The sequence below is a fragment of the Coccinella septempunctata genome, chromosome 3 (assembly GCF_907165205.1).
Source record: "Coccinella septempunctata chromosome 3, icCocSept1.1, whole genome shotgun sequence".
In the NCBI taxonomy this organism is placed as follows: domain Eukaryota; kingdom Metazoa; phylum Arthropoda; class Insecta; order Coleoptera; family Coccinellidae; genus Coccinella; species Coccinella septempunctata.
The window spans coordinates 30481976-30496153 of record NC_058191.1 but is presented as its reverse complement, the minus strand read 5'-3'; the positions used below and the strand labels follow the sequence as shown (position 1 = coordinate 30496153).

The following is a 14178-nucleotide window of genomic DNA, read 5'->3' as shown; positions in this document are numbered from 1 at the left end:
TCCTTGTCGAGACATAATTGTCCTCCAAGTTTTCAAATTGTCAGCCCCTGTAACTACTTCAGGGACTAAATGAAAATTTGCTAACCATGTAGAGGGTCAAGTGATCTTTCAATTGTGGCATAGCTCACCCCCTATTCCCTATTAAGAATTTAGGTTTGATAGCCCCTACACCTAGGGTTGAGGAGATTTCGGCTTACAATTCTGCTCAATATATGTCCCCCTCCGAATTAAAATTGACCTGTTCCGGCATTTTCTCTGAAAACATCCTTGTCGCGGCATAATTGTCCTGGCAAGTTTTTGAATTGTCACCCTGTATAGATACACTCTATATTGCCACATTCGAACTTTTTGCCTTTATGATTAGGAGTTGATGCAGAGAACAACAGCAACAGGTGGCAGAAATGGCAGAATAGTTTAATGATGTCTTCTTAAAGTGACGAATCTCGCTTCTTTTTTAGTATGAACGATGGTTTACTATTAATATATACAGGTATATCAGAATAATGGTCTTAGAAGACATTACCTACAATTAATAGCCATCAACACTTCTATTTAATTGAGTCAGTATAACTGCTACTCGTTATGGTTTACGGTAAGTCGCATAACCCATTTCACTGTCTAATTAAGATGGCTATCGCCAGATCATTTTGTCCAAGATTACACGATTTTCACAAAATGAGTTTTCAAACCACGTTCACCTTCACCCATCTGAAAATGCTATTGTAATAGCGAAACACGTATCGTGGTTTAAAAACTCATTTTGTGAAAATCGTATAATCTGTTTTAAATTCGATGCTTCTCGTCAGACCTTGTGCCTTATACAAGAAGAAGGGGATAATATTTAACCGTAGCGATTTCGTCAACCGAATTTAAATTTCATCTAATATGTGAAGAAAACAATGTAGGTGCACTATTCTTCAATGACTGATATTCAAGTTAGAAACAGGTGCCACAAACAGACATCGAACTTCTATTTTTGTAGATGACTCGATGCCCATATCATCCAGTTGCAGTAGGGTCCATTAAAGTTTAATTCTCCATCAAAATGTTTATTCTCCATTTTTCCCTTCAAAAATAACTGTTTTAAATTTGGATGGGGAATCAAATCTTAATCGACTTTTCTTCAACTGGGAATGAGTCAGGAGAATAATTAAAATTTCTGGATGTATATTACTGATATACTTGCATACATTGGAAAGAACACGATGAAATATATGATTGCCCCTAAAACTAATTCCGAATCAGGTTACAAATAGGTTGGAATTAAGATTGAATATCGCAGGAGAAACCATAAATTCTAATTGTCGTCATTAGTTGAGGATGGAATTCGTGCTTCAGTAGAGTCGTTTTTCTAACTCCAGGCATATAAATATTTTCCTCAAATTCACAGGATTATTTCGATTGGTTGGAGCTTGAATTCGATAAGACATATCGAATGTGATCTAATCAAGTTTCAAATTACCTTATTCTCATCTTGATATAACTCCATATCAATATACAGAATACTTACAGAACGTTACTGATACAGGGTGATTGACGGAGCCAATCCACTAAAATTATAGGGAAAAATATCGACAATATTGAGCTGAAAATTCATACCTAGGGGCTTTGGGCAATGATCTATTCGACTTTCATTTATTGTGATGTTTGCGAAAAGAAAATCGTTCGATACTCAAATAAATATCTCATTAACCAAGAAATTTAATCGTACAACCAAGTACTACAGATTTCATGTTCAACCACTCATTATTGAAATACGAATATAAATTGGGACATTGTGGGGACTAGGAGATCGTTGTATTTGTGTCTAGGTTATCTTTGAATGTAATTTTGCAAGGTGTATTTGAAGGTACGTTTTTTTTTAACAGAAGGTAGAACCGGTCTAAATGAAGCGTTTCAACAAAAATCCCCTACACAAAACTTTCAAAATGACAAATTTGAAAAAAAAATTGAAAATAATTACTGAAATAGATCCTAATACGACCCTAGACCAAAATTATCGCGAAGCAGTGGGAAAAAACTAATCTCCTGATTCGACCATGTGGTTTCGTTTAGGATATTGGCTCGTTCGATATTTACGTGGTAATGAAAATGGAAACTTAGGATTGCCGAATTGTTCACATTATTTTTTAGTAACTTACACGATTTTATGAGTTGGCTCATTTCGATACCAACTGACAGAAGAGACTTAGGACACAAGTGTAAAAAATTGAATAATACTTCAAAATCTCACCAATAAAATTCGACTGAATTATTCACGAAATTTTTTGCAATTGACATTACAATCTTCTTGTTCGAACATTCCAACAAATATCGTAAAAATGGGATGAAATGGGGAACATCATAGCACTTTTTCAACATAACCAACTTAAGCACTTTCAAGAAACTGACACGATTTTCTACATTTTTTTTTCACCCTCAATTGCACGATACAAAAATTATTATTCTTTCAAAAGTGTCCTGATCCTGATGCCTCTAATCCGATGAACTTGGTACTGAACCTGTCATTGCCCAGCCCTATGTTTATGTTTTGTGTTATTTTTGCGAAGCCAGAGTCACCTTCCACAGTCCCGTACTTTAAATTCAATTAAATTTTGTCGAACTTCTAGGGGTTGTATCTCAGGCATCTTGGATATTTTATATAGACCATTTGTGGTTAAACGACTTATTTTGATGAGTTCAACCTTCTGTCAAAAAAAAAGCCTCACCTTTGAAAACACCATCGATGGTTTATGGTCAAAATGAGTAGAAGTTTGAACATTCAATCCATATCAGTCGAAATCTTGAAGTATCAATAGAGAGTCGAAATCAATAAGACAAATATTTGAGTTTATAACCTGACAGCTTTGAACATTTTGACTTTAGAATTGAGAACCAAACCATTGCAGAATAAAATCTAGAACTCCATATGTAAACGAGTTTTTCCGTAGCAAAAATTATGAACTTTTTCAATGCTTAAAATGATAGAATATCCTATGAGTTGCTAGTACCACAGTAATTTCAACCTTTTTCCTCTTATTCAAGGTTCAAAGCTACCATCAGTGAAGATGAGCTCACTGAAGAGTTATCCGAACGGCTCCCTTTCCTCCAGAGGATCAGGAGAGGACACCGGTTTGCAGAGCCCCATCACAAACGCGTTCCCACACCTCTCAAGCGCAAACATCAGAGGTACACGAGGAACCACAAATCTAAGGATGTGATCCAACCCGAAGACATCGTCGACGAGGAGGATCCTGAAGAAGCACCGTCCACCACACCGAGAGGTGTACCCGATCCCTATTATCCCATTTACCTTCCCATCGACCAGGCCTTCAAGGCCAAGTACGTTTTCCACCATAAAAAAGGTAAAACCTTCCAAGAACGAACTTATGTGTTTTTAGAGCATCCGGGGGGATGGTTGTGTTTTTTCTACCATTTTACAGTGTAAGTATGAAAAAGTGTCAATGAAATAAACAAAAACTGGTGTCTACAGATATTTGAATGGAAAGTAAAAACAATACTATAACATTTGATTTGTCCATATAGAATATAACATACTGTTCTATTTATACTTCAAAAAATAATAAAGTTTACCACAATACAAACACAAATTGAACATCTAATATGGGGACAAAAATATCTGGAATAGTATGAGGGTCTGCTTAGAGAGTTAGTAAAAAGTAACACACGAAATTCATATCTTCGTTGTTTACTCTTCCGAAGAGGAATGCTCCACTATATTTTTATTTTGAATCAAGCATTTTATCATGAATAATCGATTTGTATTAACAATATGGGAGCTGGAACTTTCCAACATTCGTCTGATTATCACCTTCATTCATTCATTCTTTGCTGTATCCCGTTACCGAGCATAAATCTGCAAAAAGACTCAAAAACAAAACTATCGGTGCCATCAAATTTATAATTTTTTGGGGCTACTTGCAACTGTGTGCCCTCCTGTGACTGAAAAGACCCAACCGTGATCCTTCCACACCCCGGGTATGAATATTCGTCAACCAGATCTGGCCGCCGCTGTATTCTTCTCGAGTCTCCATTATAACTGTGGAATAAGGACCTCCACTGTGATCCGTCTAACTCTAGTTGTTCCCAGTTATGATTGGCATTAACTGATTTTAGGGATTGATGCAGTATATCCTCAAACCGCTTATACTAGCCTCCAGGTTTCCGAGCACCCTCTGTGAATTCGCTATACAGAGCTATTTTGGGGAGTCTTGCGTGTTGCATCCTCAGAATGTTGCCGCTCCATCTGAGTCGGGCTCTCGTTACTTGAGCCTCAATTGTTGTACAACTCGCGCGTTGCAAGACTTCTGCATTCGAATCTTTGTGGAACCATCTGATGTGCATTATCTGTCTTAGATGACGTTGTTGCGTTTGTTCAAGCTGTTTAAAATGTGGCCTGTAGGGCGTCCAGCTTTCCTTTCCATCAAGAAGCGTTGGGAGGACCATTGCTTTGTAAAGAGCTGTCTTGGTCTTCAGACTGAGGTCGTCATTTTGAAACACTCTGACCTTCAGCTTCCAGAATGCCCGTGATGCCGAATTTATACGGTTGTGTATTTCCGTGTCTAGGTTGGCGCTAGTATTTATGAAGCTTCCCAAATATTTGAACTGCTCGACCTGTTCTACAGTTTCATTCTCTAGGCTGATATGTTTTTGAAGGCTTTCTGGCGGACTTACCAGGATTTTGGTTTTGTCGATAATGAGTCTAAGGCCTAAAGCTTCGTATATATGTTGTGTCTTGTATCCTCCGAATGGGTCCGCTTCATCCGAGTCAGGCCCTCGTTACAATTGAGTCTCAATTGTTATACAACTCTCGCGCTGCAAGACTTCTGCATTTGAAACTTTGTGGAACCATCTGATGTGCATTCTTCGTCTTAGTTGACGTTGTTGCGTTTGTTCAAGCTGTTTAATATGTTGCCTGTAGGGCGTCCAGTTTTCGGTTCCGTAAAGAAGCGTTGGGAGGATCACTGCTTTGTAAACAGCTGTCTTGGTCTTCAGTTTGAGGTCGTGATTTTGAAACACTCTGTCTTTTAGCTTCCAGAATACCCGTGATGCTGAACTGATACGGTTGTGTATTTCCGTGTGCAGGTTAGCCCTAGTATTTATGAAGCTTCCTAAGTATTCGAACTGCTCGACCTGTTCTAGAGTTTCATCTTCCATGTTTTCTGGTGGACTTAGCAGGATTTTGGTTTCGTCAATATTGAGTCTAAGGCCTAAAGCTTGGTATATATGTTTATAGATGTCCAGCATTATCTGTAAATAATCTGAGCTGCTAGCGATAGGTGCGCAGTCGTCTTCATATTGAAATTCCCTGATAAACTTTATACGGGTTTTTGCTCTGAGGCGCTTCAGGTTAAACAGGCCTCCATCAACTCTGAATCTTATTCTAACACCTCTTACAGGCACACTCATGTCAGCAATTATCGAGACAGCTATGGCGAAAATATTGAACAGTGAAGGCGCTGACACGCAGCTTTGTTTTATTTCAGTGTTGGTTAAGAAATGGTCGGTTGTAGAGCCATTATGATGTATTCGTGTATTCTAACGGTGTTGTTCGTATGATTATAACCTATTTCTAACATTTTCGTCGAAATATGTATACATTCAACTTTCAAATATTATACCATTTAAATATCCGAATGAATCTAGTCCAACCCTCTCCCTCGTTTCGAACCACAGCTATAAGGGGGTTGATATTCTCCTGAACCATATTTTCCTCGTAGCTTCATCGTAATGACACGGATACGGATAATTCGTAGCATATATATTAATCCCTAGGGGTGAATACATCATCTCGCAGTGTGCTTTAATTTGTCACCTTACATAATAATGTTGCGCTGGCATGCCTCAAAGATATTTTTATATATGCGCGAAAAAGGTGAGAGTAACATGCACCATATTTTTTTACTTGCAATAAATGAAGCACCGTTATTAATATGGATATTTACACGAATGGAAAGTTTTTCCTGAATCTGAATGAACCAATTTGTAAGCACCGCAAAAGCACCTGCAACTCGGAAATGCTATTGAATGAAATTCTGAAATTTCAGAAATCGGAAAAAATACGAGAAAGCAAACTTATGTTTCCGGATACCTACAGGTCTTTATCATTCAAGAAGTGCAAAATTCGTGAATTTGAACTCCAAACTATATTCGAGTAAAACCAATATAGTAAACGTGAGAAAGTTAATGCAAAAATAAATCAGCATAATAGCAGCAGCAATGATAATTCGAAGCTGATAAAGCCAGTTGTCGTAGTTTTTTTTTTACTCGTTGACCGCAGCTTCATTGATGACAATGTCCTCAGGTTGCCTATTCCAAAGATGAGAGACCCTAATTGTTAGGAAGTAGTAAGTAATTAATTAAGTAAGTAAGTAATTGTAGGAGTAGTGCTACTCCTATTTGACAGAAAGAGCAGGCTTTGTTTTGATTGGAGACGACCTGAATCACTTTTTATGACATCTAGTGTTCCTCAAGGTATAGCCATCTGGGGTCCTCTTTTTTCTGATTTATACTATCATATTTTATTGTATGTTTCTTGAAACTCATCACCAAAATTGGTGGTTGTGTAGAGCTTATGATATAAAAATATCCATATCTAATTTTGTTCCCTTGATGTCCTCTATCAATTTGAAGAAGATATCTTTTAATTACTGAATGTTCAGGGATAATTGCTTGGGTAAGCACGGTAAATCCCAGAGAGCCATGGCTCGCACAGTGAATAATTAATAAGAGGCGAATTCATAGTAACCCATGCGATCAAGTAAAATTTCTCATACATTCCAGAATTTTCACTCAGACTGAACATGATTCGTACCTATGCCTTTGCCCATACTTAACAAAAAAGTAAACTTACCTAAGCCGAAAAAAAAATTACATGAAATTTCATACCAATGATAAAATATGCAGTGACATACCATCACGAAATTAGGAAATTCAATAGACAAACAAACAAAAATTAGACATTAAGAAATATTCTCGAATTCTGAAGAACCTATTTTTCCAAATCTCAATTCAACATGTTTCAAAATTCCGAAGTTTTGAAGCTTTTTATATAAGAGCAACTATGAACATCTAAAAATAATTTCAACATGTATATGAGACGAAATTTCAGCAGAGGTTATTCAGATACTATACAATTCAGCTCAGCATCATATAATACATCTAAGAGCTGAGTAAAAAAAAGCTCAGTAAAAAACAGTGTGAAAAACAGCTGAAATATTTTTTTATCTACTAAATTGATTCTTCGGAAAGACCAAAGTGTAGGTGAATACAAAAATAAAATGAAAAAGTTCAACTTATAAGTCAAGTAAAAATAAGATTCACAACCAATTTCGAAAATAGAATTATTGAAAGCTGGATGATTTATTGCTTTTTCTAATTTCCTGCATTCAAAACTATAGTCTACTTGACTTATTAGTTGAACACTATTAATTTCTTTTTGTATTCACCTACACTTGGATATACCTGTTTGGTCTTTCCGAAGAATCAATTTGGTAGATGAACTCAAATCAAAAAAATATTTCAGCTGTTTTCCACACTCACGAAAAGACACTGTTTTTTACTGAGGCTTTTTTACTAAGCTCCTAACTGTATTCTCCGTCTGAAAAGCATGCTATCTTATAGAATTCGGAATGAAACATAACATTCTGGGACGATCAGAATCAGGAATTGTAATCGAAAGATCAGTATCTATCTAGCATGATTGATGCATTTCGTTAGACTGCCGAAGTTCCTTGTAGATTTTATTCAAACTCAGATAACAGTAGGACCATGAAGGTTTACCCTACTTCAATCTTGGAATCGTGTTGTATGGAATAGCGGAGGAAATGGAAAATTAATCTAGAAGAAATGTAAGAATTGAATTTGAGGAATTCGAAACTGCATATATCTAATAACTCCGGAATCAATTATCTTAGATTAAGAGACAGTTGAATCGAAAGGACCAACAATATTCACCGGCAGATAAATCCAAGGCTAGGGTTGACGTTCGAAGAGTAGTTGCACAGCTTCATGAGGTGCAAATAATCCCATTAAAAACCAGATCGTTTAATTGAGACATTTCAATGTGAAAAGAACCGCCAAATTTGCGTAATTCCTAATTGCACCCATTCAAGACGAGTGGATCTAAAGCCTTGTCATTTCCGTAATTGCATTCACTTGCCAAGATTTTGAAATTTCGAATAATGAAAGACGCCGACTATCGAGCTAAATCTTTGGTAATCTATCATGATTCGACCTGATGTAATATTCCTAATTGGAATCTGCAGGGGAGGAGCTTTGACCGTATTTTTCATTCGACGATGGTACCTTGACACGGCATAGCGTCAATTCATAAATTTCGAGTAAGGGAAGCATAAACAACTGAAAGTTGTTCATTTTAGTTATTTCGAAGCTGTCAGTTATGAAGTGGTGAGAAAACACGCAAGAAGCTAATAGAGCCTTCGTAAATAAACATGATATGTAATTTATCGTTTTTTATATCATAAATGTTACATATTTTTCAATGCTAGAGGTACCTGCATGTTGTGTAGCTTCGATTTCGATTTTAGAGAGCTCTGCGTAACCTGAAGAAAATATATAAGTAATAGAGAACAGTGATACTAGTTTTCAAACAGGGACAATATTCAAATACAAATTCCAGAAATATAAATCTTCAGATGAACGAAATTAATGCATAACATATGGAAGAAACCAAACCAAATTCAGCAGCTCACTAATATTAGTGAGCTGCGCAGAATTATCTTAGCTAATATACATGACGTTCATTGATATAAAAATCAACAAATTTTACGATTAAAATCGAACTATCCATCCAACAACCATAATTCAGAGTAATAACAGAAAAACTACTCAGTCGACGGAATGGTCTCCCTAATTTTTTATACCAATCCATGATGTATCTGAATCATTTTCGTTTATTATTTACCAGCTTTAACCTATGAAAGTGTTATCCATTTTGGGATAGCTTCAGATATTCGTTTCATTACCTGCATCAGATTTGATGGAGGCCTATTTTACCTGAAGCGCCTCAGAGCAAAAACCCGTACCAAGTTTATCACGGAACTTCAATATGCAGACGACTGCGCACTTATAGCTAGCAGCCCAGAGGATCTACAGATAATGCTGGACACCTATAAACATATATACGAAGCTTTAGGCCTTAGACTCAATATCGACAAAACCAAAATCCTGGTAAGTCCGCCAGAAAGCCTTCAAACACATATCAGCCTAGAGAATGAAACTGTAGAACCGGTCGAGCAGTTCAAATATTTGGGAAGCTTCATAAATACTAGCGCTAACCTAGACTCGGAAATACACCAACGTATTCGGCATCACGGGCATTCTGGAAGCTAAAGGTCAGAGTGTTTCAAACCTCACGACCTCAATCTGAAGACCAAGACAGCTCTTTACGCAGCAATGGTCCTCCCAACGCTTCTTGATGGAAGGGAAACCTGGACGCCCTACAGGCGACATTTTAAACAGCTTGAACAAACGCAACAACGTCATCTAAGACAGATAATGCACATCAGATGGTTCCAGAAGTTTCGAATGCAGAAGTCTTGCAACGCGCGAGTTTTACAACAATTGAGACTCAAGTAACGAGAGCCCGACTCAGATGGAGCGACCACATTCTGAGGATGCAACACACAAGACTCCCCAAAATAGCTCTGTATGGCGAATTCACAGAGGGAGCCCGAAAACCCGGAGGCCAGTATAAGCGGTTCAATTATATACTACATCAATCCCTAAAATCAGTTAATGCCAATCATAACTGAGAACAACTAGCGTTGGACAGGTCACAGCGGAGGTCTTTGGAGTTATAATGGAGACTCGAGAAGGTTACAGCGGCGGCCAGATCTGGTTGGTGACTATACGCATTTTAGAACTTTATATTTTGCTAGCCGTAGTATACTGCACTACAAACAGTAGGCGGATGACTTTATTTTTTCATTTTAATGAAATGTCTTTTCAATTTTCAACACTCCATATCTCAGAAGTTATGCCTACTAAACCACTTGTGGCTTCAAATAATATGAATGTTTTCAAACAAGGAGTTGCCCCTTGAATCTGTATTTGAAATAAGTTTTTTCATTTAAACGTCTTTATAATTTACAATGGACAAAAACATCTCCAAACCCATTTTAAATCGATCAAACTATGAAATAAATATGTTTTCATCCAAAGCACAGAGCAAATTCAGAATCTTGGAGCTGCAATATTTCCTGCATTAAAAATCTCATTAAGAATCACATGTACATCATCATTGTGATTATCACATTGTTATAACGAAGTTACCTTTGAAAGATCTCTTCGATTTGCGATGCATCTATGTAAAGTAATGTTTCTCTCCTTAGTATAACATTTCAGAATCAAGAGTTTCGTGTTATGCATCAACTGCGTTGTTCACAATAAAAGACAAAAAAGTTACTCTAATGAAATATTTCTTTGGAAGCCAAACGATCACATCTCATCTGATGTTATCTACTCTGTTACTTTGCCAAAGATGCTTTGCAAATGTGACAACGAAATGTCACAAGTATTGGATGAAGGACCAAGTGAGGTGTCCTTTAATTTGATAGCTATATCAAGATCTGCATGACAAAAAAAATTCTGACTTCTACTAACAGAAACCATTTTATTCTTGATCTTGATCCGGATGACATGATCAGGTCATGAAAAATATGTTTTGGGAAGTCGAAAAACGTTTTTATTGTCGTGAAAGACATGTCACAGGACGTCAGAAATATGGTCGTATCGCTATATGTTAATATGTTACATGTTATAATTATACGCAACTGGAACAGGCTCCGCATTGCTAGGAACCACTTGATGATAATCCCCCACATCATTAAACGCAGGGTTCAGAATGAGATTGTTAGCTTCTCCGGTAGGAACCATCAAATCCGTATCTTTTGTCGGAGGATCATGCCATATGCTCTGTCTCCTTCTCTTATTCTCGTTCTCCATCCTGCAGACGGTCCTTCCGCAATGGTCCTGGAGTCCGTTCTTCTTCGCACAATGACAATTGCTAATGACAACACCGCCGCGTATTTCCAGGGGCAGTTTCTCGTTATTTTTCCTTTGTGCAACTGGAGTGGGCCCTTGAATTGATTGAGGTTTATTCTGCTGCGTTACTTGTGGCTGTTGAGCGAATTGTGCTGGCTGATTTGAGGCGTAATTCATCCCGTAATTAGGTGGATAATTCGGGATGTTAGCGTATCCTTGATTCATTCCGAATGATCCGTTAAAGAAGCCCTGCTGAGCACCCTGATTCTGGATGTTAGGTACGTAGTTGGCGTTCATGCTCAAATTTTGCCCTCCATAAGGCTGTTGCTGGATGGGATAATATCCTGCTCCAGAGTTATACTGACCACCATAACCTCCGGAGAAATAGTCGGTAGCCATCGCTCGTGGAAATTTCGAAAAAGTAAGTAGATTTATTTGAACGAAGGGAGAAATTCACTTTGCAAAATTTGTTTTATTTTGATGGCACTTTTACTTGAATTTCGAAGAGTAATTCTCGAAAATTCGTTGACGTATTCGGAAATTTGGAAACTATCTAATGTCAAACATTATTACCCCGGAAACTACCTTGAAATGGACTCTTAGATTTTGGACGACGATGCTTGTTTGAAAGTGAAATACTAAAATTGATTACTACTAATTTATGTTGAGCACGACGCACCTCTGCTGAAACTCCACCAAATATCAAACAAAAAGTTAGAACGCAATAATTTTCACATTCAATATTTCATGATGAAATAACAAGAAGTTTTCTATCTACGATTTATTGAAACTCATCAAAAATACCAACTATTTATTTTTCGAAATTGCTAATGCTGATTTTTGTAATCAGCAAAAAATTGAATATTACCTTGTTGAATATGGTACCGGCACATACGCCATTTTGCAACCATATATGAAGGCATTCATAAACAAGAAGATCATCAATAGCATTGAGTATTGAATACTCAAAATCAATAGCTAGAGATGAACTCAAAGTTTCTTACGATCAAAATTATATTCCTATTTCAAAGTTTCATAACAATACTCGTATAAATATGGATATACAATAGATTCAGTAGATTAGTTGTCCCACTAGTATTAAATAATGCATTTTGGCTTTTCCAGCATATTCATCAATCATACTGATAATAATCCGTTTGAGATAAACCATGATGTCGTATCCAAGTATTTCTGAACTCGATTCAATTAGTGTAACATCTCATTCGGTTTGAAATCCTCATGATCCCGTTGGGTTTGAAAGTTGGAAGCAGTTTAGCTCTGCATGACATGAACAATTTGTGTCGGAACATTCGCTGTACGAAAGTTACCAATTATGATTGCCACATCCTGTGTTGGATGAACGCTACCTTGTCACATCGATTAACTTTCAAATTTCTAAATGAACCGTTTTAGTCAGACCTCATCTAACCGAATGGTGTGAATGATTGAAGATACGAATTCATTTCGATTTGTAAAGAAGTTAGTGCTATGTTTCCATTTCCAGGAACTTCTCGGATACGGTCATGAAGTTATTTCGGTGCTGAAATAACATACCTACGGCAATAGAAAAGTCAGACTTAAAAATCAATTACTCGTATATTGAACAACAGGTGTTGATCTAAAAAGCTTTTATGATCGATGAACAATGTCCAATGGTTTTGTTGAATTCGATTGCCGTGGAAAAAACTAGAGTCCTACTTGTATTTATGTAATGCCAGGCCTAGCTTTTGCAAACTTTTTTTTATTACAAGTTGTCCGGATTTGACGTTCACATATTCCAGAGGGTGATTCTAGAGGTCAAAATGTGAAGAAAACTTCTTATCAACTTAGGTCCTAAAATGCATCATACGAGCGCTAAAGCCTCTACAACAGGACCTCCAAAAGACAAATAATTTTACGACAGCTCTGTCAAAATTCAAATGAAATTTACTTGGAGGTTTTTGGATAAACTGAATCTGGTGATAAAAAAATCACTGTTTCTCATCAGTGGCGGAGATAATAGTGGGGACTTTCGTAAAATGACTTCAAATTTTTGAGGAAGAGTGATCCAATTTAAATTTAAGTCGAGATAGGCAGTAAGTGGATCAGTTGTCATGCATGTCATCACAAAATGAAAATTTTCTCGGGAAAAGTGCTCCGTATCGCTTTCCACGAATGGTAAAGATACCTTTTTCCTTCAAAAACTTTTGAGGAGTCTATTTATTCGATTAAAATTCAGATCAGATACAGTTTGGTACCAAATATTCAATTCTACCTTCACTTATCTGAAAATGATATTGTGATAATAGCGAAACTCGTGTCGTGGTCTTAAAACTCATTTTTGTGAAAATTATATAATCTGCTTTAAGTTCAATTATGGATTTTCATCAATCCAATAAATATATGAAAGGTAGATCTGGAGTCTGGACATTTCGCAGAGTTCCTAATTATCATTTGCAAGAGTATGCGCTCTCTATTATCACAAATAAAAACGTCTTTTCGGCCTTTTAACAATTTGTGTTCAGATCTATTCTTTCTAGGCTAAGTCATACAATGCCAAATGTGAATAGCACTGCACAACGCCCAAAGTATACTAATACTTTCTCGATGGATACTAAAGTCTTGCGTCAATGTAACTATTTTTTCACGAAATAGAATGTATAACCATTTGAAACTGTAAAATCATAATACTTTCCTTACATTACAAGAACTCGGTGGAGAGTATAATACAGGCTTCAGTAGGCCCTTAAAAGCCCACAGTATAGTAATTCATCGTAACCGAACATATATCCAACCCATAAAATTCTCTAATAGTAGCCATAATAGCGACCTTAGATGTCCGATATGATATCTCATAAAACGATCCTTTCTTTTATGGAAGGAAATTTTACGTTCCGGGGTTACAATAGGTATACATCTATCCATCGAGCAAGAAAATACAAGCATCAAAGTAACACTGAAGGACTGGTTTGAATAACAAATGCCTGTCATGAAAAGTATCGATCATGTTGAAAGGATAATAGCTGTCGAGGTTTCGGACATACATATGGAATAGTATGAAATATCCATATCAAAATATTCAACGTGTGCAATGTAGCATCAACATGAAAAATGCATATCGCTGAGATATTCGAAAACTGTTTTTGTCGGCACGGCAACTATACGTTTCAGAATTACCTGAAAAGATCTGAG

At 36.7% G+C, this 14178-nt stretch overlaps 1 protein-coding gene across 1 annotated transcript in view; it reads left to right on the top strand.

Moving 5' to 3' along the window:
* Window positions 1-14178, top strand: part of LOC123309672 (potassium voltage-gated channel subfamily KQT member 1) — a 100514-nt gene that overhangs the window by 23061 nt on the left and 63275 nt on the right. Inside the window, exon 4 of the mRNA XM_044892884.1 lies at window positions 3025-3423. Coding sequence (XP_044748819.1) covers window positions 3025-3423 — 399 coding nt within the window. The remainder of the gene's footprint in view (window positions 1-3024; window positions 3424-14178) is intronic.